This window comes from Dasypus novemcinctus, chromosome 10 (assembly GCF_030445035.2).
Source record: "Dasypus novemcinctus isolate mDasNov1 chromosome 10, mDasNov1.1.hap2, whole genome shotgun sequence".
Classification (NCBI taxonomy): Eukaryota; Metazoa; Chordata; class Mammalia; order Cingulata; family Dasypodidae; genus Dasypus; species Dasypus novemcinctus.
In genome coordinates this window covers 101,629,404-101,655,322 of record NC_080682.1, presented here as the reverse complement: position 1 = coordinate 101,655,322, position 25,919 = coordinate 101,629,404, and the positions used below count along the sequence as shown (strand labels likewise).

Below are 25,919 nucleotides of genomic sequence, written 5' to 3'. Positions count from 1 at the left end.
TAGAAATAACCATTAATTTGGGTACTCCTAATAACAGTTAAAAAGTATAAAAAGCAAAAATGGAAAGAAAGAAAAGGATATAATATACAAGTTCATAATCAAAGTTGGAGATTTTAACACACCTTTCAATAATAAAGTAAAAAACATCTTTAGCAAGGATATAAAATTTAAGCAACAAGATTAATCAATTTGATCTCATTGACACATGTAGAACTTTGTGTCTAACAATTGCAGAATACACATCCTTTTTAAGTATATATATCTCTTAAAATACTGCTTCTGTTCCATTCTCTCCTCTCCTTTTGGGAATCCCGGTTATAATTTATTTTAGACCTTTTAGCTGTATTCCATGTGTTTCTCACGCTCAGCTTTGTTCCTTCTGCTCTTTTTTCCTCTCTGTGTTTTGGTTTGGTTATTTTCTGTTGATCTATCTTTGAGTTCCCTAATCCTGTATTCTATGAACAGTCTGCTATTTACCCATCTACTCTCAGATAATATATATTTTTTCAGTTCTAGAAGACCATTTAATTAACTTTTATAAATTCCAATTCTCTATCTAAAATTTCCATTTTTTTCATGTTATGTACACCTTTTCCTTTATTTTCTTTAATAAATCAATTAGTTATTTTAAAGTCCTAGCCCGATAATTCTAATATCTCTTTTTTAAAAAAAGATTTATTTATTTATTTATTTCTCTCCACGTTCCCCCACACCCACCCCGGTTGTCTGTTCTCTGTGTCTATTTGCTGCGTCTTTTTTGTCCGCTTCTGTCGTCAGCAGCACGGGAATCTGTGTTTCTTTCCTTGCATCATCTTGTTGTGTCAGCTCTCCGGGTGGGCAGCACCATTCTTGGGCAGGCTTCACTTTCTTTCACACTGGGCAGCTCTCCTTAACGGGCGCACTCCTTGCGTGTGGGCCTCCCTTACGCGGGGACACCCCTGCGAGGCACGGCACTCCTTGCGCGCATCAGCACTGAGGTGAGGAGCCCCCACTTCTCTAGACAGGGGGCTCGGGGTGGGGAGGCGCAGGCGTGAGAGGACGCACAGTGACTCGAAGGACAACTGCGGAGACGAGGCGGATGGCGCAGGTCTACTTTATTGAGGAAGTACAAGCAGTTTTATAGAGCATGAAGAGAGGGGATTGGTGGAGGGTGATTGGGTTCTGATAGGCTAGATTAGCTGTTGTTACCTTATAAGGGCATAGAAGCAGAACTCGTCTACTAGGCTGGTCAGTAGTTACTAGGGAGAGCTTAAATTTGAGAGGGCTGAGCTGGATAGCTCGCTGACAGGTGGAAGAGAGCAGGCGTGTCTTTACGAGGTAGGAGGCCCTGAGATTGGCCCAGACGGAGGTGGTGTGAGGGGGCTTGCGTGAGTTTCCCCTGCGGGGAGGCGTAGGTGCATACCTCGTCCCGAGGGGCCAACCAAGGGAGGCGTATTTCGTGCCTCAGACCTCGGAGGCGGCCAGTTCTGAGAGCCAAACTTTTGCATGCTTGCCCTCAATTCCCCCTTTGTTTTCTTTTAAGGCTAGGGTGGAGATAGCCAGAACTCGCTGGTTCTGCTTTAACGCGGTTAGGGAGGTAAAGACACGTCTGAACACTATGAGAAGAATAACAGCTATTAGGAAAAGGATACCATAGAAAATGAGATTGGCAGGGTTGAAAAATTTGGTGAACTTATTGAGTAGCTGACTGAGGAGGCTAATAGTAAATTCGGGGACAACGAGATCATTAAAGGTTTCTATGTCATGCTGCAGAGAGAGGGTAAGTAAGAGAGCGTCTGGGGGGGGAGTAAGAGAAACAGTGAGAGTTATCGATGTGGGTACGAAGGTGGGGTTGCATGGTAGCTGTAGAGAGCAGTTGTTGGGGGAAAACAAGGCTCTGCGGGGAAAGGAAAAGGAGTCCAGGAGGATGACGGACTGCTGCCCAGACCTCCATGGCCTGGCCTGTAGAGGCGAGCGAGAGCATAGCAAGCAGCAGGGCAACGAGGTTAGAGGGCTTCGTTGGGCCGGTGGCTCTGGCTCTCCTATACAGGCGGATCAGGGCGGTGATGTCTGGAGCTTCATCCGACATGTTGAGGTGTTGTATCTGGTGTTGGAGAGCTCGCATCCGCCGGCGGTCCCTCCGGGACGGCTTCCATGGACCCTGACTGGGTCGGTTTGGTCTCTCCAGTTGCTGGGCGGACATTCCTTCCAGGGATCCAGATGGGCTGTGGGACGTTATCTGGAAAAATACAAGCAAACCCTCGTCCTTGGGTTAGAAGGGGGCTGGGTCCCTGCCAGTTGTTGGATTCTGGGTTCTTCCAATATACGAGGGGAAGAGGAGTAGATATTATAGAGGGCCCCCAATGCTTATGCATTGGCGAGAGGCCATTCTTGTCAAATGTCATCAAATTTAAGTGTATTAGGCATGAAGTTAATAGTTCATCTGGTGTAGCTTGGGGCTGTATCTTTCTTTCCCTCCTGCTTCCTTCCTCCCTACCCCAGGCACTTTCCCCCTCTTCTGCTCCGAAAGGTAACGTATCTTTCCATTTTCATGGAAAAAACTAATCTCAAAAAAAGACAAACAGGCATACTGATTCCTCCATGACCTACGCGAGATAAATAAGCATATAAAACCAATGGGTTCCCCGCAACCGGGGCTACCTCACCCGTCAGCTATTCCCAAAAAATACCACATACTTATTATTGACATCAAAGACTGTTTCTTCTCCATACCACTGCATCCTAATGACCGCGAAAAGTTCGCCTTCACGGTTCCACTGCCCAATCATCAAGGGGCTAATGCTAGATATCAATGGACCGTGTTACCGTAAGGTATGAGAAACAGTCCAGCAATGTGCCAAAATTATGTCAATCAGGCCATTGAACCTCTTAGATCCTCATATTACGTCATCCACTATATGGATGACAGCCTCATCGCTCATAGTGAAGAAGAAATGCTAATCGAAGGGCTAAACCAATTAAAATTAAACCTCCAACAAATAAACCTAACCATCAAAGAAGAAAAGGTATAAAAGGTAGCCCCATTCACATTTCTTGGATACCGAATAACCTCCCATATAAACCCCATATCACCCCAACTCGAGACTCTGGAAGTTCTCACTCTTACCGAGCTGCAACAGCTTTGTGGACATATCAATTGGATTAGAACTTCCATCCCTATCACTACACAAGACCTTGACCCCCTTTTCCAGCTGCTTAAAACACCTGGACACCCTTCCAATATAATTCATAAAAAGATTAAAATCACCCCGGCTGCCAAACAAGCCATAGAAAAAGTGTCCCAGGCTTTGTCGAAAGCAGTTATCAATAGATATAACCCTGAGGAACCAATCTTAGCTCTAGTCCTCAAAACCCTAGGCACCCCAACGGGAGTGTTATGCAAAATGGGCCTCTTCTTTGGGTGCATTTGTCTAAATCTCGCATTCCAAAGCTCCTGCCACTAATACAGGCCTTTATATCCTTGGCATCAGACCTTGTCACTTTGTGTAGGCAAAGGTACAATGTAGAACTCTTTAGTCTCGGCACTCCTAATGCAACAATTGACCATTGATCCCATCAGTCAGACAAAAAATCTGCACGCGTGCTTTCATTTTTCAGCTGTGTCCTTAAAGCACTTACTCCCTGACGTACCTTTAGACACATGCAAACACCTAGTGCGCCTTTGCAAAACCTGCGCACCATTCTTACCATTGGGACCCCTACAACCTCAAGGGGTTAACCCCCGGGGCCTGAAGCCCAACGCATGCTGGCAAATGGATGTCACCCACATCCCTATTTTTGCTAGGCTAAAATATGTACATGTCATCATAGATACTTATTCTCATTTAACTTATGCGGCAGCCTTGGCCAGTGAAAAGGCTAGGCACTGCATAAAGGCACTGCGACAAGCCATCCTGTTCATGGGAGTGCCTTGGGACCTAAAAACAGAGAATGGCCCTGCCTATACTAGCAGAGAGTTCCAAAATTTTATCAGAATGTACAACATCACACACCATTTTGGCATCCCATACAATCCACAAGGTCAAGCCATAGTAGAAAATACGCACCATCGCTTAAAGGTTCTCATTGAAAAAGAGAGGGGTATACAGCCCCAAGCTACACCAGATGAACTATTAACTTCATGCCTAATACACTTAAATTTGATGACATTTGACAAGAATGGCCTCTCGCCAATGCATAAGCATTGGGGGCCCTCTATAATATCTACTCCTCTTCCCCTCGTATATTGGAAGAACCCAGAATCCAACAACTGGCAGGGACCCAGCCCCCTTCTAACCCAAGGACGAGGGTTTGCTTGTATTTTTCCAGATAACGTCCCACAGCCCATCTGGATCCCTGGAAGGAATGTCCGCCCAGCAACTGGAGAGACCAAACCGACCCAGTCAGGGTCCATGGAAGCCGTCCCGGAGGGACCGCCGGCGGATGCGAGCTCTCCAACACCAGATACAACACCTCAACATGTCGGATGAAGCTCCAGACATCACCGCCCTGATCCGCCTGTATAGGAGAGCCAGAGCCACCGGCCCAACGAAGCCCTCTAACCTCGTTGCCCTGCTGCTTGCTATGCTCTCGCTCGCCTCTACAGGCCAGGCCATGGAGGTCTGGGCAGCAGTCCGTCATCCTCCTGGACTCCTTTTCCTTTCCCCGCAGAGCCTTGTTTTCCCCCAACAACTGCTCTCTACAGCTACCATGCAACCCCACCTTCGTACCCACATCGATAACTCTCACTGTTTCTCTTACTCCCCCCCCAGACGCTCTCTTACTTACCCTCTCTCTGCAGCATGACATAGAAACCTTTAATGATCTCGTTGTCCCCGAATTTACTATTAGCCTCCTCAGTCAGCTACTCAATAAGTTCACCAAATTTTTCAACCCTGCCAATCTCATTTTCTATGGTATCCTTTTCCTAATAGCTGTTATTCTTCTCATAGTGTTCAGACGTGTCTTTACCTCCCTAACCGCGTTAAAGCAGAACCAGCGAGTTCTGGCTATCTCCACCCTAGCCTTAAAAGAAAACAAAGGGGGAATTGAGGGCAAGCATGCAAAAGTTTGGCTCTCAGAACTGGCCGCCTCCGAGGTCTGAGGCACGAAATACGCCTCCCTTGGTTGGCCCCTCGGGACGAGGTATGCACCTACGCCTCCCCGCAGGGGAAACTCACGCAAGCCCCCTCACACCACCTCCGTCTGGGCCAATCTCAGGGCCTCCTACCTCGTAAAGACACGCCTGCTCTCTTCCACCTGTCAGCGAGCTATCCAGCTCAGCCCTCTCAAATTTAAGCTCTCCCTAGTAACTACTGACCAGCCTAGTAGACGAGTTCTGCTTCTATGCCCTTATAAGGTAACAACAGCTAATCTAGCCTATCAGAACCCAATCACCCTCCACCAATCCCCTCTCTTCATGCTCTATAAAACTGCTTGTACTTCCTCAATAAAGTAGACCTGCGCCATCCGCCTCGTCTCCGCAGTTGTCCTTCGAGTCACTGTGCGTCCTCTCACGCCTGCGCCTCCCCACCCCGAGCCCCCTGTCTAGAGAAGTGGGGGCTCCTCACCTCAAGCACTGCGCATGGGCCAGCTGCACACGGGTCAAGGAGGCCTGCGGTTTGAACCGCGAACCTCCCATGTGGTAGGTGGACGCCCTAACCACTGGGCCAAGTCCGCTGCCTGATTCTAATATCTTGATCATCTATGGGACCACTTATTTTTCCTCTTGATTATTAGGTATATTTTCCTGTCTCTTCTCATGTCTACTACTTCATTTGTATTTGAGGGTTTGACAATGTATATAAAAATTAACAGAGCCTCCAGATGATTTTCTCTTCCATCAAACACAGGGTTCCCTGTTTCCTGTGTTAGGTATGTATGGTGAGGAGCTAATCACTTCAAGCCAATCAGAGGCTGAGCTGTGTTGAACTGGGTTGAACAGTTTATCTTTCATCTGCTCCTATTTCTCAGGTGTTTCCCTCCCTGACTTTTTAATGGAAGCTAGTGGATTTCTTTCTTCTCAGTTCTATGAGAGATATAGTTCTGCCACTGGGAGGTTTTGAACTTAGCTCTTTAGCCTCCTACTCCTTATAGTTTTAAAATTTAGAGGCAGGTCCCTTCCTTCTTTTGCAATATGTTGTCTCCTAAGCACAATGAAATTGTAGAAGTTTTATTCTGACTTTTGGCCAACTACCTAGTCTCCTCCATAGCCCCAAATCTCAGTAACGCACTATAAAAGGATATATGAAAGGAAACTGGATATGTTTGGGAATCCTTAATTTCCAGTTTGCCATACTAGTCCCATTCTATCACCAAAAGCTTGCCTGGTTTCTCTTTCCCCCAGTGAGGTCCTTCTGCCTGGACAAAGCCCAATTTTCAATCCTCACCCAGAATTGTCAAATGCCTCCAAGGGGAAAATTGGCTGGCAGTTGTCAGTTCACCTTAGAAAGGCTTTTCCCTCTTGGATTTTAAGTTAATCTAGTCCAGTGGTTCTCAGACTTGTTGTTTACAGGACCCCTTTACTCTTAAAAATTGTTTAGTACTTAAAAGAACATTTGTTTTTAGGGTGCTGTATGTTGATTTTTATCCTATTAGAAGTTAAAACCAGGGGAAAATTTCAAATATTCAGTAATCCACTTAAAATAACTATATTAAACCTATTGTATGTTAGCATAAATAATAATATATTTTTATGAAAAAATCAACCACATTTTGGGAAGTGGATTTGGCTCAACTGATAGAGCATCTGCCAACCTTATAGGAGGTCCAGGCTTCAAACCCGTGTGGTGAGCTGGCCCACGCTCAGCGCTGATGTGTGCAAGGAGTGCCATGCCATGCAGGGGTGTCCCCGCATAGGGGAGCCCCATGTGCAAGTAGTGCGCCCTGCAAGGAGAGCCGCCCCATGCAAAAAAGTGCAGCCTGCCCAAGAGTGGCGCTGCACACATGGTGAGCTGATGCAGCAAGGTGATGCAACAAAAAGAGACACAGAATCCTGGTGCTGCTGACAAGAATATAAGCGGACACAGAAGAACACACTGTGAATGGACACAGAGAGCCAACAATGTGGGGGTGGGGGTAGAAGGGGAGAGAAATAAATTTTAAAAATTAAAAAAACACCACATTTTCTAAAATAGAAACAATTCAACGAGAAGTGTGACTTTTTGCAAATCTCTTTAATGTCTGGCCTAATGGACAGCTGGGTTCTTATATTAGTGTCTACATTAAGTTTTGTGATATCACTCATCATGTAGCCTCTGGAGAACTCCACAGTTCAGATATGAGAGGATGGGAGTGAAAAGGTAAATAATGTCTTATTATTTATGGAAACAATTATTTACCTCACAGATGCTCTGCAGTATCTTGGGAACACATGGATCACAGAGAACTGCAGACCTACTCCCTGTTTCTTCTTCAGCTCTCTGATGTCCTTGCAAATATGATTTTCATAATGTACGCAGCTTTTTCCAGATGTGTGAAGCAGAACTGTTCCTTTGTCATGACTCTCTGCATTCTAATGGGAAGTAAAAGTCAGGTGATAACATTTTAGAACATTAGATCAGTGGTTCTTTGGTGGCATATTAAAATCTCTTAGAAAGCTTTAAAATTTTTTTGATGCTCAGGCCAACACCCAAGAAAATTAATCTCTGCTCAGGGTCCAGCTCCCAGTATTTTTAAAGGACCACAGACATAGATTAAAAGAATAGGACTAGTGAACTGTGACCCAGCCCTAATCTGTTGTGTTCTTCTCCTTTGGTCTTTCATTACTTATGTGATTGTCTCTGTCTCCACCTCCCATCTCCCCCTATTTTGTAGTTGTTTCTCTCATTAAACAACCAGTGTTTGAACCTGTTAGGCCAGCCCTTTTGTGTCAGACTTTTCCTCTACTTACTCCCTTTTTTCCTCTTCTCTATCAATCCTTCCCTTCTTAGTTTATCCCATTCCTTTAAGCACCTTTAATGTAGAACTTGATCATAATAATTTGATGGATTAGGCTCTAAGGTATCTATTCTTCATTTAAAGACTACAAAGTCAGGGATTGGCACCTTTGTAGTTTCTTTTCAAGGAATAAAATCCAAGTGAATATTGGCCCTCTTATTGGCCCTCGAAGGAATACGGGTGTTCTGTTTTTAGCTAAAGCCCTCCAAGTTTGTCTTAGGCTGTGCAAAGGACCTTAGATCTCCTGTGGGGTACTTGCCCCATTGGTTGATGTTGGGGCTAAGAAGACTGTTCTCAATCCCTCTTCTTTGGAATTCTGACCAACTGAAGGTCAGTGACTAGGTGGTGTTGAGGTGGTAGCTTGAGTGAGATGGCAAGGATTCTTGTCTACAATGCCTGCCTATACTTTCAGGTCTTTGACACTTGAATGTGACTGTTTCACTTTTTTCACTTTCTGCGTTGGTCCTTCCATGTCTTGGCCTCTGTGGGCAATTATTGTCTTTGGACCTTGTAGAGAGTGCTCTTCAAATTCTGCCTGCAGTTCTCAATGAGAGAACCATAAGACAGAGTCTCTGGGTTAGGCAAGACTTTGGAGAGCTTGCAGGACAATCTTGTTCTGCAATAGCAATCATCTCCAAGGTCCCTGGGGCATGAGGTCTTCATATGGCTCCCGTGATTGGGACACCCCTCTCTCTTCACTTTTGGTTTGGATTTGCATGGGAGAAAATCTTTTCTCACACTGAATTTAGATCTGCTATAGGAAGCACAGGTCATCCAGCTGGTTGAGTGGCAGGCTAGGGACAAGAACTCGATTTCCAGACTTTTTCTGCCACATTGTGATGTCTTGAGAACTAAGCATGAAAGAATTCCCAGAAAGAAGATTTACTGAGCTGAATTTGCCCCAGAAGAACAGGGAAAATTGCTGAGCTTGCATGCATGATCAGGAGAGGCAGCTGGTATGATGGGAGAAGAGACCCCTAGTCTGGGAGCCAAAAGATCTCACTTTGAGTTCTGGTTGATGCTATTAACTGTGACCTTGAGTATGTTACTTTCCTTCTCTGAGCTTGTTTCCTTATGTTTAAAATACAGAGAATAATCCTTGTCCTTCCTCCTTCCTGAGAGAGTACACATGAAATAGGAGATAAAAACTCTGAATTCTGAAGCATCATATAGAAGTGTTGGAGAGGGTCATAGAGGTAGTAAATGGACTCACAAAATTTCTTGGCTGTTCAGGTTCGGGAGGCTTTGAGGAAGGCGGAGAAGGAGCTTGAGTCACACAGCTCATGGTATGCTCCAGAGGCCCTTCAGAAGTGGCTGCAGCTGACACACGAAGTCGAGGTGCAGTACTACAACATTAAGAAGCAGAATGCCGAGAAGCAGCTGCTGGTGGCCAAGGAGGGGGTGAGATGCCCTCCTGCTGCCCTCCTTCTTCCCTCTTCTCTCCTTGTCTTCCTCCTGCCCTTCTCCCTCCTCTCTGCCTCTCCCTGTCCCTCCACGGAACGCCTCAAGTGTCTAGCTATATCAGGAAAAAGATACTGACATCCTGATGCTGGGTTCTGTTTCTTTTTCTAATGTGCAGCTCCTGAGTGTCCTCCAGCTTCTGGAGGAAGGAATGAGAGAGTGGGAATACTTGGCATCTGCTGAGAGGAGGCAGAGGTCCTGCTGGGGCTAGGGTGCTATCAGGAGACCCTTTTGCCGCTTCTCTCCTTTCTTCTCTTGTCTTTCTCTCCCCGCCACTGACCTCCTGTTCTTTTCCTTTGCCTTCCTTTTCCCTTTCTCTCCTCCTCCTCTTCCTCTTACCTTGTGCAGCCTAAGCTGTGCTAGGAAGAGGGAGAGGCCACCGCAGGAAGGCACTGCTCATTTCTGCCGACCTCTAATACCTGCTTTCTTTAAAGCTGGGGGCCTCATCTTTTCAGGCTGAGAAGATAAAAAAGAAGAGAAACACACTCTTTGGCACCTTCCATGTGGCCCACAGCTCTTCTCTGGATGATGTGGATCACAAAATCCTAACGGCTAAGTAAGTAGTACCAGCCGCCCAGCCCTGCCTATGTCTACACCATCCTTTGAGCTTGAGGGTATGCAGGGTCTCCAATCCCAATTCTGCTTTTCACTGGTAGAGAGATGCTCTGGGCTCCTGCCTTGTCCCACATTGCTCTTAAGTTTATGATTTTTTTGTGTGTTTCTTATTTTCCTGCATCTCCCACAACTTGTTTCTCTGAAAAAAGGCCTCACACTCAGCCCAGACCTGCAATTCTCTTTCATCTGTCTTCAGGCAAGCACTGAGTGAGGTGACAGCAGCCCTGCGGGAGCGCCTGCACCGTTGGCAGCAGATTGAGATCCTCTGTGGCTTCCAGATTGTCAACAACCCGGGCATCCACTCACTCGTGGCTGCCCTCAACATAGACCCCAGCTGGATGGGCAGCACCCGCCCCAACCCTGCCCACTTCATCATGACTGACGACGTGGATGACATGGATGAGGAGATTGTGTCACCCTTGTCCATGCAGTGTAGGTGACCTCTTGGGTGGGGATGAGGGAAGGAGCCTTTGATACACATGCCGAGAAGTCCTTGGCCTCTGCTGTAATTAAACAGCATATGGGCGCAGATATCGTAGAAGATAGTTCATCTCATGTCCTTGGTTAATAAAGCACACTTTGTATCAGGATGTTTCTTTTTCCTTTGTAGTTTTTCCTTGCTGTATGCTCTATCCCTTCGTGTCTATTGTGTTATATGTGTGATGTGTGTCTCTCATTACTCTGTTTTTATCTTTATCTCTTCTTCTCCCATCTCTTTTAGTGGTTCATAATGTAAAAATGGCATCTGTTTTGATTATTTATTACATTGATTGGTTTTCATTTTGTGCTCTTTATTCTTAATTGCTAAAGTAGATGGGTGGAATGGTTGCTCTTTTTCTCTGCCTTTTTGTGTGAGGCCCCATGAAGTAATAGTCCCTCCCAGTGCACCAGCCCTAAGTCGCCCAGGCTAGAGAGGCCGTCTTGTCCAGGAGGGCACTCTTGTACAAGCCTGGCTTTCCACCCGACCCCTCGGGGCTCCCCATCCTCTGTTGTGGGCCTTCCCTCTCCCTTCTCTCCACCGAGGGTGATGAGGATTGAGTAGAACAGAGCTGAAAGGGACAGGGCCCCCTGGGACTTCTTCAATGAAAGATGAAACTTCTGCTGACCCACAGTGGAAGTTGTATTTGAATGAGAGCCTGTTGTAGGCAAAGAGAAAAGGCCTTTAGGAAAAGCTGTTGTCCTGGGCAGAGGGGATGGCAGAAAGCTGGAGCTGGGTTAAGCTGCACTTAGTGCAGAAAGGCTGCACTTTCAGAAAGCCAGATTCTTTATTCAGGCTGGATTTCAGATCCAGACAGGATTTTTTTGGGGAAAAAAAAAGTTTCTTTAATTATACCGTGCCCCTAGCTGAGCCTCTTTGTTTCCCTGATATGCTATCTTGTCAGGTCTTTTTAGCCAAAGACCCAACAAGGTCATTAGTAACAGGTAGAAATTGGGCCTGGTTTACTGATCTGAAGGCTCCTATGTTCTCCAGGTTGGGAGGGATCTTCATTAGCTTTGAACTACTCCCCCACCCTTCCCCAGACCTTTCCCTTACCCTACTGATGGGCAGGCTGAAGCCCTCTATAAATCAGATTCTCTTCTTTTGGCCTGGCTGTTGGACCGTAGATGCTGCCTGGCTGATGGGGCGTAGGTTCAGTGACCGCTCTCTCTGCTCTACATCCGCCGGCTCGGATGATCAGTCCCTCTGGAAATACCCGGGTTTGAGGAGCCCCTTTGGGGCTTTTGTTTTTCCAATTTTTGGGACTAAACCAACACTCGTACCCCACGTGTCCTCCTGCCTGCCTCATGCTCCTGCCTGCTCCCTCTATTCCTGCAGCACTATCCCTATTAACTGCCGGGAGAGGTTCGGGGGTGAGAAGAATCAGCCTGCTCAGCTGAGGGCTGGAGAGAGAGCACCCATGGTGATGGAAGGCTTAGGCTTCTTGCTTCAGCCCTGCTAGGCAGATGTCCTGGTATTCCTTCTTCCAGCAGGGCTGGGATGGAAGAAGGAAAGCAAAGATCACCCTCCCCCCCTTCTTCCCCATGTTTCTCTCCTTTCCTCCTAGGTTCCCTCTACTTTTTCCCTCTTCCTTACCTTATCCCTCCTTTGTCTTCTCCTTCAGCCTCCCTTTCATGTCTTGAAAGTCACCAGCCCTGCCTCTGCAACTCTCCATCACCATGGAACTTGCTCTCTCCCTGGTGGCCTTTCAAAGGCTCCTGCTCCCTGTGTTACCTGGTCCTTTCTTCCATCTGTAGGGAGAGGGCAGAGTGGCCCTTCTGTCAGGGTAGGGGAGAAAGAACAAAGGTCTGAATTCTCTTTCCAGCTGGAGCTGGGAGTGAGCCCACGGGGGGGGGGGGGTGCTCTCGTCCACCCCTGCCGTCCCTGGTGTCTGTGCACCCCTTCGCTGGGCATGGTGGCCAACACCTTCCAAGAGCCCGATGCGCAGCACTGATCCAAAAGCTGGCTCTTTCTTGTTTACATGTTTGTTGGAGGAAATTTGGAAAGTAAAGGAAAGTAAATATGAGCAGAAGAGAAGGTATCCATACACCCACCATACTTGGGTACCCTTCTCTTTCTTTTTTCTGTGACTTAAAAATGTGATCAAAATAATAATAGTCACTACTATTAAATGCCGTGAACTGTGTCAGGTACTTTAAAGACATTTTCTTGAATCCTCTGCAGGATTTTATAAATTAGGAAATAGGCTCAGAATGGGGAAGTAAGTTACAGCTAGAAAGTAGAAAGGCTCGGTTTTAAGCTCTAGTCTTTTCTACTCCAAAGCTCCAGATTTTGTATCCTTTTTTGTTTTGTTTTGTTTTGCTTTGTTTCATTTTCGCTGTTTTTCTTTTTGGTCATTGAGCATTTTAATAGGCATTTTTTCCATGTTCTGAAAATCTTTTCATGAGCCTCATTTTTAATTGCTCTGAAGTCTTCCAGCAACTGGATGTATTATCATTCTCCCACCTTTATGTTTGTTTTCATGTAATTATTATTATTTTTCCTAAAATATATTTTTACTAGAGTGTTTGGGAAATTATGAAACAATCATGAATATGTATGGAATTCCCATACAACTGCCCTCTACCACATTGTTGTGGAACAATTGTTATAGATTGTGAGATAATGTCATCAGACTATTTATAATTATTAATAATGACGTGATGAACATGTTTGTGTAAAAATCCTTGTCTAAGCTGGGAATTATTTCCTGAGGTTGATTTTCTAAAAAGGCTGGCTCTTAGTGCTCCCCCGGACCTTGCCCCAAGCCCCAAGCCCCTGTCCTACCCTGCCCTGCCTGTGTCCTGCTAACTGCCTTGCCACCTCCCTTTATGGTAACATTGGCCTTTGGTCTCCTTCAATTGGAATTGCTACTGAAACTGACCCGGGCACCTCCTCTTCACCTTCCCCTTCCTTTCAGGACTCCTGGTGGGAGGCTTCTGGGAGGAGGTGCCCATTCTCCAAATTGGGCCCCAAAGGCCCAGAGTGGTCTTCAGCAGGCATTGCTCCTTGGCCAGCCCTGCTTGCCTGCCAGCCTGAACTGGGCTGGCCCTTTCTCACACTCTATTTACTCTCCTTGCAGCTCCCACCCTGCAGAGCAGTGTCCGGCAGCGCCTGACGGAGCCACAGCATGGCCTGGGATCTCAGAGGTTGGTAGAGGGCGAGGCTGGCCACTTCTTGACAAGCCGGGTATCTCTGCGGCGAATGCGCAGCCTCTCATCTGGACAGTCTTTCAGTTCTGAAGGCCACGGGACCAGTCCTCCATCTGCCTCTGCTTCTTCCTCCTGCTCTTCCTCCACCACTGCCACCACCGCTACCACCACCACCACCACCACCATCACCACCGTCCATGTCCACCCTGTTTATTACCACCACCGCACTTCCTATTTCCTCCAGATGGAGCCCTACCCTGACCTGCCCCATTCTGAGAGCACTGCTGTGATGCCTGGGCATTCAGAGAGCTTGGGGTATCAGCTGTCTCTCTTGTGCTTCTCCTTCCCTTCCTTCCCTTCCTGCTGCCTTTGCCTTGGCCTTTGCCTGCTGGCTGCTGCTTGGTGAGCTGAGGGTGTATGTGCAGTGGGCAGTCCTGCCCTTTTCCAGCTCTGGGACTCTTTCTTAAGGTCAGCCTGACTCCCTGCACTTTTCTTCCCTTCTCTATCAGAGTTTTCTGCTCTAAAAATGAGTAACAACTCCCCTCCCTCACGGTCCTATAGCACTTTTGCTTAAACTATGCACTTGCAGTTATCTCAGTAGGGCCCTCATTTCCTTTACTTTTTTATAAACATGTATTTATACCTACTCTATGCCAGACTCCGTGCTGAGCATGGGGTTTCACAGATGAGAAGATATAATCCCAGCCATCAAGAACCACCCTCTGGTCTGGGAGAGGTGCAGATATATAAATACGGAACAATTTGACAAGTGACGTGGGGGTGTTGAGCAGAGAGTGACTAATAGTGTGTACCTGGAGTGGAACGCTTCACAAAAGAGATGATGCTTGTGCGAATGCTCCCTGTGCAGGGAAGGGAGGAAGAGGGTTCTAGGCAGAGGAAATGTTATTTGCAGAGGCATGGAGGATCAAGAAAATGTGGTACATCTGTGGCTAGAACATTGGGTATGCGTTGAGAAGGGGCAGCAGATGAGGCTAGAATGATGAAGGATCCTGAAAGGCTGGGGGCTTTTGGTAGATGGAGCATCACAAAAAACTTTCTAAAATAAAGTGAATTGATCAGATTTGCATTTCAGAAATAACATTTCAGTGACCTTCATAAAAGAAGGAATGGAAGGAGAGACTCAGGAATTTGGAAGCCGTTGCAGTAGACCACTAGGGGAGATAATGGTGTCTTGGGATGGAAAAGAGAGAATTTGGTAACTAGCTGTGGGGGGTCAAGGAGAGGGAGGAATCTAGTATAACACCCATGTGTTTAGCTTGGGTGATTAAATAGATGTAATGGCCTTCATGGAGTTAGGGAACAGAAGAGAGGAAAAAGGTTTGGGGATTTTGGACAAGGAAAGTTTATAGGTAGGGCAGGCATTAAAATACTCATTTTCAGAGAAGGAATTTAAGGTTCTGAAAGGCTAAGTGATTTTCCCCGGGTTCCACAGCTAATTGGGAGCAGAGCACAGATTAGAACTTGGCCTCCCATTCCAGGACAATCTGTTGGGACATTTTTATGCTTCCACAGGGTCCCAATAAGTGATAGCAAAAGAAGTAGTAAAAGGCTTTCTCCTGTAGCTTCTTTGTCTGGCAGCTGCAGGGACTTTTTCACTAACACTTCAAAATGCTAGACTGCAGTCAGAATTAGTAGCCTTGACCTTGCCTGGAACAAACTCAGAAAGTCCTTCTCCCCAGAAGGATCTTTCTTCTCTGAAGTTGTGACCATGGCCCGGTCTTGGCCTCTGAACTGCAGCCTATTTTCCCTGTTACCTCCTTTTGGTACTGCCTCACCTTGGATACCAATCTTTCTAGCTTGGCCCCTTGAGTCTCTTGATAGTTATCCTTGAAGGCTGTTCCTTTCTCTTCCACAAGGAGACTGCCTTTATCAGGATCATCACTCAGCAGGGCTGCTCATCTTCATTGTCATTCTCATTTTCATCCAAAAACCTAGGCAGGGAGATTGCCCCTCCCACTGCAGATGGAGAGGACTGTATTGAGTTGAGGGCACTAGGGGATACTGTGAATCTCAGGCTCCAAGGCCTAAACTGAGGGTAATGGGGAGAAGGGTGGGGAGGTACCTGCATCCACCTGGCCTGTTCACTACTTAATTTTCTTTTGTACCATGCACCAGAGGATCATCTCTAAAGGCTAACAGGCTCTCTGGTAAGGTTAGTAGCTTGGGGATGGGAGCCCAAGGCAGCCCAGCCTTTGGGGAGGGACACCTTTGACCTGAATGCTCTCAAAGATTCAAGGAGGGAAGGTGAGCCTGCCCTAGTGGGCTTTTCCCTCCTACCTCTACCCAGGTTCTTCTCTTGTCTTGGAAGTCTCAGCTTCTAGTTAATGAGAGAGGCATGGTGGGATGAGAGTGAGGATCAAATGAGGCTGCAGGACAGCGGAGTGAGGCTGGGAGTGTCCCAACCTCTTGACCTCTCTTCTTTGGCATTAAAACGATAGGCTCCTGGGATCCTCACTTTCATAGCTTAAAGAGACCCTTTTTCCAGTGTAGTTGTTCCCCAGAACTTCCCTGGCATCTTGCTCAATGCTTCATGTATGTGTGGAAGAGGCAGGCTACAGAGAAGGATCATCTTGAGGCTCAGAGAAATGACAGATTTTGGTAGAAGTGACAATGTCAGATGCCTGAAACCAAGTATGAGACTGAGTATTGGTAAACACTGAAATAAGTGGCTGAAAGTGTTTTTAGAGTGGAGGCTGGAGCTGGAATAGTTTTCACTGCTGTCCTCCAGGAAAGTACTGAACCATGAGGTGGCTGCTTTGTTATTTCCTACTGAGAATTAAACTTGCAATAGCTGTGAGCTAACCCCCCTGCTTTTGCCCATTTCTGGGACGTGCCCTCTCTAACTTCTGACCCTCAGCCTCCCTCTTTCCAGGTCCTGTGGTGCTCTCCTCTCCCATTGATGACTCTTTCCCTTTGGCTTCCTGACTCGGATGTTAAAACATTTCCCTTAGCCCTCTCCTTTGCCTCTGCCATGGGTACTTAGGCCTCTGGAAGAGCAGAAGGAGGGTTCAGAGATTGGCCAGGGGATTCCCATATCCTCCCTTCTGTCTGAAGTGGCAGGAGGGGTGGCATCTGGAATTGGTTCATGGCCTTATTAGGAACAGCCAACACCTTAAAAGGTCTTGACTTCCTGGACCAGCCTCTGTGTGTGTACATCCAGTGTGCTGTGTGACATGTCCCTATAACTCAGCCTTGCAAAGAAGCCCCTGTGCTTGGCCCCGATATGGGCCTTTCAGCTTCACTTGGCTCATCATCTTCATTCCCACAGTATTTTTTACATTTCCAAGTGCTTTGGCAACATATTTAATTCACCAAACAGTCTTGCAAGATAATTGAATTGGTATTATCTTCATTTGGCCAAAATTGAGAACGAGCACGGTTAGATGTCTTGTCCAAGGTCACACAGCAAGCCTCAAGCAGAGAAGGAAATAGAATCAGACCTTATAATTTGTAGTCCAGAACTCCACTGAACTACTGTCCCTTAAAGGCCAATGTCCTGTCTTTCTACACCTCCCTATGTTCTCCCACAAAAGAGCTCTGAAAGAGATGGCACCTTTCCTGCTGATACCACAGACTGCTGTTTGAACTCTTGGAACACTTTCTTCCGTGACCCCCTTTAAATCCTGTCTTTTGGGGTGCTGAGGGGTTGTTTGCAAGGCTGTCCTAACCTTCTCCTCCCCAGTCTGGGTCAGGCCCACTGATTGCATGTGCCCCGTTCCTTGTGACCTGACCCAGAACTGGCTATGTCCTAAGTGACAGGAGCAGGTGGGGGAGGAAGGTATGGGAAATGGTAGCTCAGAGCAATATGCAGGTTCTGTGTTAGCTTAGGGTTAAGTCCTAAGAATGTGAGCCAGCTCTGAGGAGGAGAAGATTTTATGGAGGTAATACCTTTGGGATTCAAGTCTATGACTGCAACAATTTAGGGCGTGGGCATCCAGGAGGGGTGGGGCACAGGCATTGGAATGTCCTTTGCTGGGCAGATGATGGTATAATGACATTTGTTATTGTTTCTTGTCTGTCTTTTCTTTCCCGTCACTTTTCCCTTTCTCTCCTTGGTCCTTATTTCTACCTACTTCCTCCCCAATTCTGCTCTCCTCGCTCTGTCTCTTCTCCAATCTATCCCCGTTCTCTATTCCTCTTTCCTCTCTCATCCTTTACCACTTGCCCACTTGACTTCCTTCTTCCTGACAACTCTCCTTCCTGCCTGCCTGTTCATCCTATTTTCTTTTTCCTGCAACTCTCTCCATCACATTTTCCTACCCTGTCCTTATCTTCTCATGTTATTCCCCTCTTCCATTTCGCCCCTCTCCCCTATCCTGTATTTGTCCCTTCCTTCCTTTCTGTCCTGTGTCTTTCAGGGATTTGACCCATTCCGATTCGGACTCCTCCCTCCACATGAGTGACCGCCAGCGTGTGGCCCCCAAGCCTCCTCAGATGGTCCGTGCTGCAGACGAGGCTCTCAATGCCATGACTTCCAATGGCAGCCACCGGCTGATTGAGGGGGTCCACCCAGGGTCCCTGGTGGAGAAACTGCCTGACAGCCCTGCCCTGGCCAAGAAGGCACTCCTGGCACTGAACCATGGGCTAGACAAAGCCCACAGCCTGATTGAGCTAAGCCCTTCAGCCCCAGCTAGTGGCTCTCCACCTCTGGATTCTTCCCATTCTTACAGCCTCAGTTCCCCAGACCCAGATACACCATCCCCACCTGGGGACAACCGAGCCCTGCAGGCTAGCCGAAATACTCGCATTCCCCACCTGGCTGGCAAGAAGGCCATGGCTGAGGAGGATAATGGCTCCATCAGCGAGGAGACAGACTCCAGCCCAGGCCGGAAGAAGTTTCCCCTCAAAATCTTTAAGAAGCCTCTTAAGAAGTAGGCAGGATGGGGGTGGCAGTGGTGGGACAGCTTGTCCTTCCAAGTCTTCTGCCTCCCCTACCCCCTTCACCTCCAGGATACCTAGCCCCTAGAATGGGGCATGGGAGGGTCTGACCCAGGGCCTGGGCACTGTACATACCCGTTGGGTCTTTCAATATTATTTATTAACTGATCACCATGGCCTGCCTGCCTTGTCTTCCTTCCAACCATGGGCTGCTGCTGTCACTCCCTCTCCAGTTCAGTGCATGTCTTAGTTGCAGCTCTCTCTTTGCCCCCTCATCTCCCAGCTCCAACTCTGAGGTCCAGCTTCTGACTCTACTTTCCCAATTTTGAGGTTTGGTTTATTGTTTCTCTCTGTTTCCTGCTTTTAGCCCCCCGTCCCCCCGTCCCCTCGTCCCCCATTCCCCAACTTCTCTTAGCAGCTGCAGGGAAGATAGGAGGAGTAACTTTTGACACCTGTGCCTCAGATCCATTCCACCCCCCACCCACAATGGTTCTGTTTGCCAAGACTGGGGCCTAGGTCATAATCTTTGGGTTTATTATTTGTGAGTGTGGTGGGCCAGAGAGAACCTCAGCCTGGAGCTCACCAAGGCCTCCAGGGGTACTTGGGAAATTAGGTTGTGAAACTAATTCCCAAAGAACAAGTCACCAGAGAGTTTTAAAAAGAGGCCAGGCTAGGGGATGGATTGGGAGAAACCTCTCTCATTTGGAAGATGAGTAGGTGACAGACCTATGGGCTATGAAGCAATCATCTTTCCTCTCTTCCCCCACCCCCACCTGCCACCCTCTTTCCCGTGCTCCCCACACTGCTGGAGTGATTTTCTCTAAGAGGTGCTGCCCAAATGCTCCCCAACCATCAATACTCCTAGGCTCAGGACAATTGGCTCCCCTGGCCGTGGGAGCCACAGCCATGATACAGGGCTCCAATGGGGGCCCTGGAGATGTTGGGCAAGGATGTTGTGGCATTTGAACCAAAAGACAGAACAGTTTAAAAGTGAAAAAAAAAAATTCCTCAATTTCCCAAGTGCCTGCACCCCATACTCCCCTTGTCAGACCCCGTTGTCATGTTACTGCATAACCTGGGCCCGAGGCTCAAGAAGGACACAGCCAGTTTGGAGAACGGGTGGCTGAGGAAGATGGTGTAGATGAAGGTGGCTGTATTACCACTTCCCCTGCCCCCTTTCCAGCCTCTAGACAACTCCCTCCCTTACCTGTTTTTGCTATGGCTGTAAAGGTATTTTCCCTCTGCCCTATTCCTTGCTATGCCTCTATCCTGGGATCCTATATTGGGCCTGAGGTAGGGGCAACTGGGGCTGGTCTTAGGAGGGTGCTAGGCTGCAGACTGCCTTGTACCACCTGAACCCCCTCACATGGGTTTTTCTGTGTCATTTCATAAGACTCTTGAAGTCCAATAAAGCATGTAAGAGATTTTAACCTTTGCTGGCTTTGACTCTTATTGTGTTTTCTGTACTCTCCATGGCAGAGCATATGGGGATGAAGACACTCTTCCATCTCTGCCAAGAGAAAATGAAACTTGAATGCACATACCCGAAAGCTCTCTTGGTAGGGTTACCAAATATAGGATGCCCAGTTACATTAGAATTCCAGATAAATAATGAATTTTTAAAAAGTATAATTATGTCCGGTGCAGTATTTGGGATATACTTATTATTTTTGTTACATTTGGCAACCTTATCTCTGGGTCATCTTGAGTCCTACTATCTAACAGCTTTACCTCCTATGACTTTTAATAGAACTACTTTAGGGAAGTGGATTTGGCTCACCTGATAGAATGTCTGCCTACCACATGGGAGGTCCAGGGTTCAAACCCAGGGCCTCCTGACCCATGTTGTGAGCTGGCCCACATGCAGTGCTGACACATGCAAGGAGTGCTGTGCCATGCAGGGGTGTCCCCCATGTAGGGGAGCCCCAAGCACAAGGAGTGCACCCCATAAGGAGAGCTGCCCAGCGCGAAATAAGTGCAGTCTGCCCAGGAGTGGTGCCACACACACGGAGAGCTGAGGCAGCAAGATGGTGGAACAAAAACAGACGCAGGTTCTGGTGCCGCTGACAAGAGTCCAAGCGGACACAGAAGAACATAACAGCAAATGGACACAGTGCAGACAACTGGGGGGAGAGGCGGAAGGGAGATAAAATTTAAAAATCTTAAAAAAATACTACTTCACATGGATCTCGGGTCGCATCTGAACAGAAGTGAGCAACCAGTGAAAGGTTTTAGGGAGGGAAGACCACAGCTGGGATTTCATAAAGATGAGTTTGTATAGCCCAAGTCAGAAACTTGTACATCAGCCTTACATATTAGGGTTTTCATTGGTCTTAATTCCCCACATTCAGACAGTCTCCAAGTCCTGTCTATTCTACCTCCAAAAGATGACAACCACATTTGCTGACTCTGTCTTTACTGGAGAGCTCTAAAAGCAAAGCAAATGGGTCATGGTCCCAAAATGCTTAAAACTTTCCCATCAGGATGAAATCCAAACGACTTTAGTTTTAACAAGACTCTTGCAACCCTCTTCAAGGCCAGGCTTCTGCCCTGCCTAATAGCCCTGGGGCTCCCAGCTGCCTCCGGCTGTGGACCCTAGGCCAGCGCTTGCAGTCGGATTATCATAACGTGATCGTCACTAAAATAAGAAAAAGTGCTTTGGATGCTTGAGCTTTGGTAGTTACTTCCCAAATACTTTAACCCCCCTTGACTAGCACCGTTCGCGCTGCGGGGCCAGGCCCGGCCGGCTCTGCGTGTTACGTCAGGGGCCCCGGCGCACAGCGGATCCGCCTTTGCCCACACACAACATGGCGGTGGGAGAACAGCGCTCCTATGGGGCATGCCCGCTTTCAATGAGGCCGGGGACGAGGCGCTGTCTCCAGGGCCCTGCCCATACTCAACGTGGCGGCGACTAGGCGAGGCTGATTTTCGGCAAGTTCCGCCCACCTGACCCCGGGCGTTGGCAACGTCGAGCAGCGTCATTCGAGCTCCGTCCCGCCGCTTTGTGCGTCACGGGTGGCGGGAGCGGGAAGGTGATACGGATTGTCCTAAATTCTCGGGTGAGGAAAGTGCTGTCTGACCCCAGCTCCAGTCCCTGCAGGCGCTGAGCTCCTGTCCAGCAGCCTCTGGATCCCGAACCTTCGCATTCTGCCAATTTTGCGATCCCGCCGGTGCCTCAGCGCTGCAGTCCCGACTCGAGTCTCTCAGCTCTCCAGCCACTAGCCGCAATGCATGTGATCAAGCGAGGTGAGGAGTCGGGGAGGGGGCGATGGGGTGATAAGATAAAGGAAGAAGGGGACGCGGGCTGCAGCCTCCCAAGTCGTTACGCACAGTAGCCCGCCGCAGCCGCTTCCCGCCCTTGCCGCCTCTTCCCGCCCTTGCCTCCTCTTCCCGCCCGGTCAGGCTGCTCGGCCTTCTGTCTTCCGTCCCTGTGCTCCCCATCCTCCCTTCGGGTTTTCAGTCTGCACCCCCTCAGTTCTGCCCCCCTGCCACATTCCAAGTAAATAACACCTACCCTCTATCGAGTGGTTGCTGTATGCCCTGAGCACCTTGCCGAGATTACTCATCTCAAGCTCGAAGGTAGTAATTAATTATTAGCTCCAGGTTACAAATGAAGAAACTGAAGCTCCTACAGAAGTTAGGTGACTGGCCCAAAGTCACGCAGTTAATTAGTAGTGAGGCCAGGGTTAGGGTTTGAACCTTAGCTGACAACAGTTTTACCTGAAAGGTTTATTTGAAAACTCTGGGATTGGTGAGCTGGTCCAGACCCTGGAGGGAGCTAGAAAAGAAGAGACTCTGTACCCTGCGCGGGTACCAGGCAATTAACTGAGCTTTCTGCTTGGGTACAGGTAGGTGTGTGGGGTGAAAAAAGAAGATCTCTGACACAGACAGGCTCCCTGGAGTTTGCCTTTTGTGAGAGATTGTGTTGCCATTTACCCCAGGAGTAGACTCCCCTTCTTCCCCCAGAGAAGAGACATTGAATCAGAAGGTTGGCCAAGACATCTGACAGCATGGGAACTGAAGAGCCAGGAGCTTGTACTCTTTCTTAACAGTTATTTCCCATTGAACTTGCTGAGCACCTTCTCTGTGCCCAGTCCCTTACTTGGCTCTGTGAGATTATAAGAGGAGAGAGTCCCTGCCTTAGGAAAAGGTTTAATCAAGTTGAAGAATCAAGAGCATTGCTCACTTATAACACAGAACCATATGACACAGGTATGAACAAGTTTTGAATTGAATTGACTTCCCTCTGTTGAAGCAATGACGTTATTTCAAAATTGTAGTCATTCATTAAATACTGGTTAACTGACTATTTCTCCTTTGTCCATATATTCATCAGCCAAAAGGGTGCTGATGCAAAGTACCAGAAATCTGTTGGCTTTTTATTATAAAGGGTATTTATTTGGGATAAAAATTTACAGTTACAAGGCCCTGATGAGTCCATCTCGAGGTACCATAAGAGGTACTTCCTCACCAAAGTCTGTTGCCACATGTTGATGCAAGATGGTGGGTGATGCCTGCGAGGGTTCAGCCTTCCTTTCTCTCAGGACTCCGTGGTCCCTGCTTCTTCCAATCTAAGCTGTAGGCTAGAGGGCTCGTTTTTTTCTGGGCCTTCTTAGCTGCTCTGCTCTCTTCAGCTCCAAACTTTTGGATGAATGGCTCATTTCTCTCTGGGGCCCCAGGATCAAGTTCTCTCCTCTGCCATAACTGTGGAGCTTTTTCTATTCCTGTGTATCTTCTGTGTTCTCATTGTGTGAGTGTCCATTTATATAGCCCACCAAGGGAGCAGGGACTCAACCCTCCATGCCCTAATGATGTGGTCTCATCAAAGCCCTAATCTTAACATACTCAAGTAAACATAAAATCTTTGAATTTAATACAATCAAAGGGTATCATGCCTGGCAGAACAGACCAGTTTACAAACATAAACAGTATCTCTTTTTGGAATTCATAAATTAATGTCAAACTGCCATAGTTCATTAGTCCGTGAGCATTTAAACGCAGACTTTTCTGCCTACATTTAATACAGGATCTGCTATAAATAGATGCGCAAAGAATAAGTGAGGGCATCGGACTTGGCCCAGTGGTTAGGGCTTCTGTCTGCCACGTGGGAGGTCCGCGGTTCAGACCCCAGGCCTCCTTGACCCGTGTGGAGCTGGCCCATGCGCACTGCTGATGCATGTAAGGAGTGCCATGCCACGCAGGGGTGTCCCCCGTGTGGGGGAGCCGCACGCACAGGGAGTGCACCCTTGGAGGAGAGCTGCCCAGTGCGAAAGAAAGTGCAGCCTGCCCAGGAATGGTGCCGCCCACACGGAGAGCTGACACAAAAAGATGACACAACAAAAAGAAACACAGATTCCCGTGCCACTGACAGCAACAGAAGCAGACAAAGAAGACGCAGCAAATAGACACAGAGAACAGACAACTGGGGTTGGTGGGGGAAGGGGAGAGAAATAAATAAATAAATCTTTAAAAGAAAAAAAAAAGAAGAATAATTATGTCAACATGTAGGAAATGATGAGTAGGTTGTGTCTAGTTTGGTTTAACTACAGTGAAGAGATAAAAAGAGGTAGACAGTGGCAGCTCTTTCTGTTTTTAGTGTCCTGAGAAAACCATTCTCTGAATTTCTTTGGGTTTTAACTGATGAGATCAAAGGCCAAAATAAAATACATAGTGCATCTTTACTGGTACATTCCTATGACTGAAAGATAAGCATCTAGTTTTTAGACCTTTAGAAAGGAATATGGGAGAGATTTGAGGATGGTCTTACATAAGTCTGTAACAAAGATGAAATGAAAACTTGTGAAATTAGATTACTGGAGTATGTAACACCTATGTTGAATTTTTAAACTTTTGAGTCTATTTTGAAATACTGTAGTTTCAAAAGCCTTACCTATATCAAGCTTTGAAAGGCAGGGCTTACTTTGTTTCTCACCATTCAGAGAACATAATTTGATCCAGATGGTTCACTGCCTGGCTCCTGCCAGTGTAGTGTTCAACTTCTATTATGTTTTGGTTCAGCAGAGCTGTTAATACACAAAATTATACTTAGATTTATTCCTTTCAGTTTTGCTTTTTAAGGTGCTTAAATTTTTTTGTTTGTTTTGTTTTTGCTTTTATTTTTGGCATGTCAGTATAGTGACAGACTAATTCCTATGGTTTTTGATAATTTTAATGTACTCAGCCTCCAAGTACTTATTGAATGTGCTGGTGTCTTGCTAAGTAATATGAGGGAAATTATAGAGAAGGCAGCTCCAACTGCAAAGAACTTAAAGTTGGTAGGGATGTAGGAAGAATCCATGTGAAAATTGTTAGATAACAGAAGGGAATAGTAGGTGAGTTTTTCTCATCTGGTATCTTGAATTATTTTTCCTAATGGGAAACTATCATCCCTCAAGGAGATTAAGGTTAAAAAAAATAAACATTGAGAACTGTTGCAATAAATGACAGAGTAGCTGACTGAATAGTAACCTGGGCCTTGGAATTTAGTATAGTGTTTTCAAAACTTTGGTCTGAAATCCAGAGTAAGAAAATAAATTTTATGTCTTGACTGAGGACCCCCACATGTTTATGCATAGATATATAAAACTAAAACAAAAGTTCATGAAATAATACCTTCCAAAGCATCCATTTGCATTCTTTCTTTCTTTATTTCTCTCCCCTCCCCCCCCCCCAATTGTCTGTTCTCTTTGTCCATTCGCTGTGTGTTCTCTCACCACTTCTATCCTTATCAGCGGCACCGGAAATCTGTTTCTTTTTGTTGCGTCTGCTGTGTCAGCTCTCCATGTGCCGCACCATTCCTGGGCAGGCTGCACTTTCTTTCGTGCTGGGCGGCTCTCCTTAACGGGGTGCACTCCCTGCGCGTGGGGCTCCCCTAAGCGGGGGATACCCCTGCATGGCAGGGCACTCCTTGCGCGCATCAGCACTGCGCATGGGCCAGCTCCACACAGGTCAAGGAGGCCTGGGGTTTGAACTGTGGACCTCCCATGTGGTAGGCAGACGCCCTATCCATTGGGCCAAGTCCTCTTCCCCCATTTGCATTCTGATAATGTCTTCTATTCCAGATCTTTTCTCCCTCCCTTCCACCTTTCCTTCCTAATGCTGTTCATAGCCCCACTTTATTCTTTTACAACTATGTGCTGGATACTATGCTGGGCACTGGGATTATAGTGGTGAGTAGGCAGATGTATTAATAGTTCCTGCTTTTAAGGATCATACAATCAATTGGAAAAGATAGATAAAATAATTTTAATTAAAATATAATACTCTGATAGGTAAAAGACAGGCTACAGGAGCCCATTTATTCAATTATTCAGCTCCTGCTGTGTACAAGGAACTGTTTTAGGTTTCGGAGATTCAACAGTGAAGAAGGCAGGCTAGATCCTTCTTCTGTGGAGTTT

At 47.1% G+C, this 25,919-nt stretch overlaps 2 protein-coding genes across 6 annotated transcripts in view; both read left to right on the top strand.

Moving 5' to 3' along the window:
* Positions 1 to 19,952, top strand: part of STIM1 (stromal interaction molecule 1) — a 266,771-nt gene extending 246,819 nt beyond the window's left edge. Inside the window, exons 8-14 of one of the 5 annotated variants that reach the window (XM_058305832.2) lie at positions 9,151 to 9,318; positions 9,834 to 9,934; positions 10,190 to 10,425; positions 11,599 to 11,691; positions 13,554 to 13,620; positions 15,760 to 15,796; positions 18,003 to 18,163. In XM_058305832.2, the coding sequence (XP_058161815.1) occupies positions 9,151 to 9,318; positions 9,834 to 9,934; positions 10,190 to 10,425; positions 11,599 to 11,691; positions 13,554 to 13,620; positions 15,760 to 15,796; positions 18,003 to 18,047 (747 nt within the window). In that variant the 3' untranslated portion in view covers positions 18,048 to 18,163. Of the gene's footprint in view, positions 1 to 9,150; positions 9,319 to 9,833; positions 9,935 to 10,189; positions 10,426 to 11,598; positions 11,692 to 13,553; positions 13,939 to 15,759; positions 15,797 to 18,002 lie in introns of all 5 variants that reach the window. The other 4 variants (XM_012518882.4, XM_012518879.4, XM_004476725.4 and 1 more) reach the window with 4 other exon arrangements.
* Positions 19,953 to 21,302: 1,350 nt separating this feature from the next.
* Positions 21,303 to 25,919, top strand: part of RRM1 (ribonucleotide reductase catalytic subunit M1) — a 47,032-nt gene continuing 42,415 nt past the window's right edge. Inside the window, exon 1 of the mRNA XM_058305831.2 lies at positions 21,303 to 21,768. Within this exon, the coding sequence (XP_058161814.1) occupies positions 21,750 to 21,768 (19 nt within the window). The 5' untranslated portion in view covers positions 21,303 to 21,749. The remainder of the gene's footprint in view (positions 21,769 to 25,919) is intronic.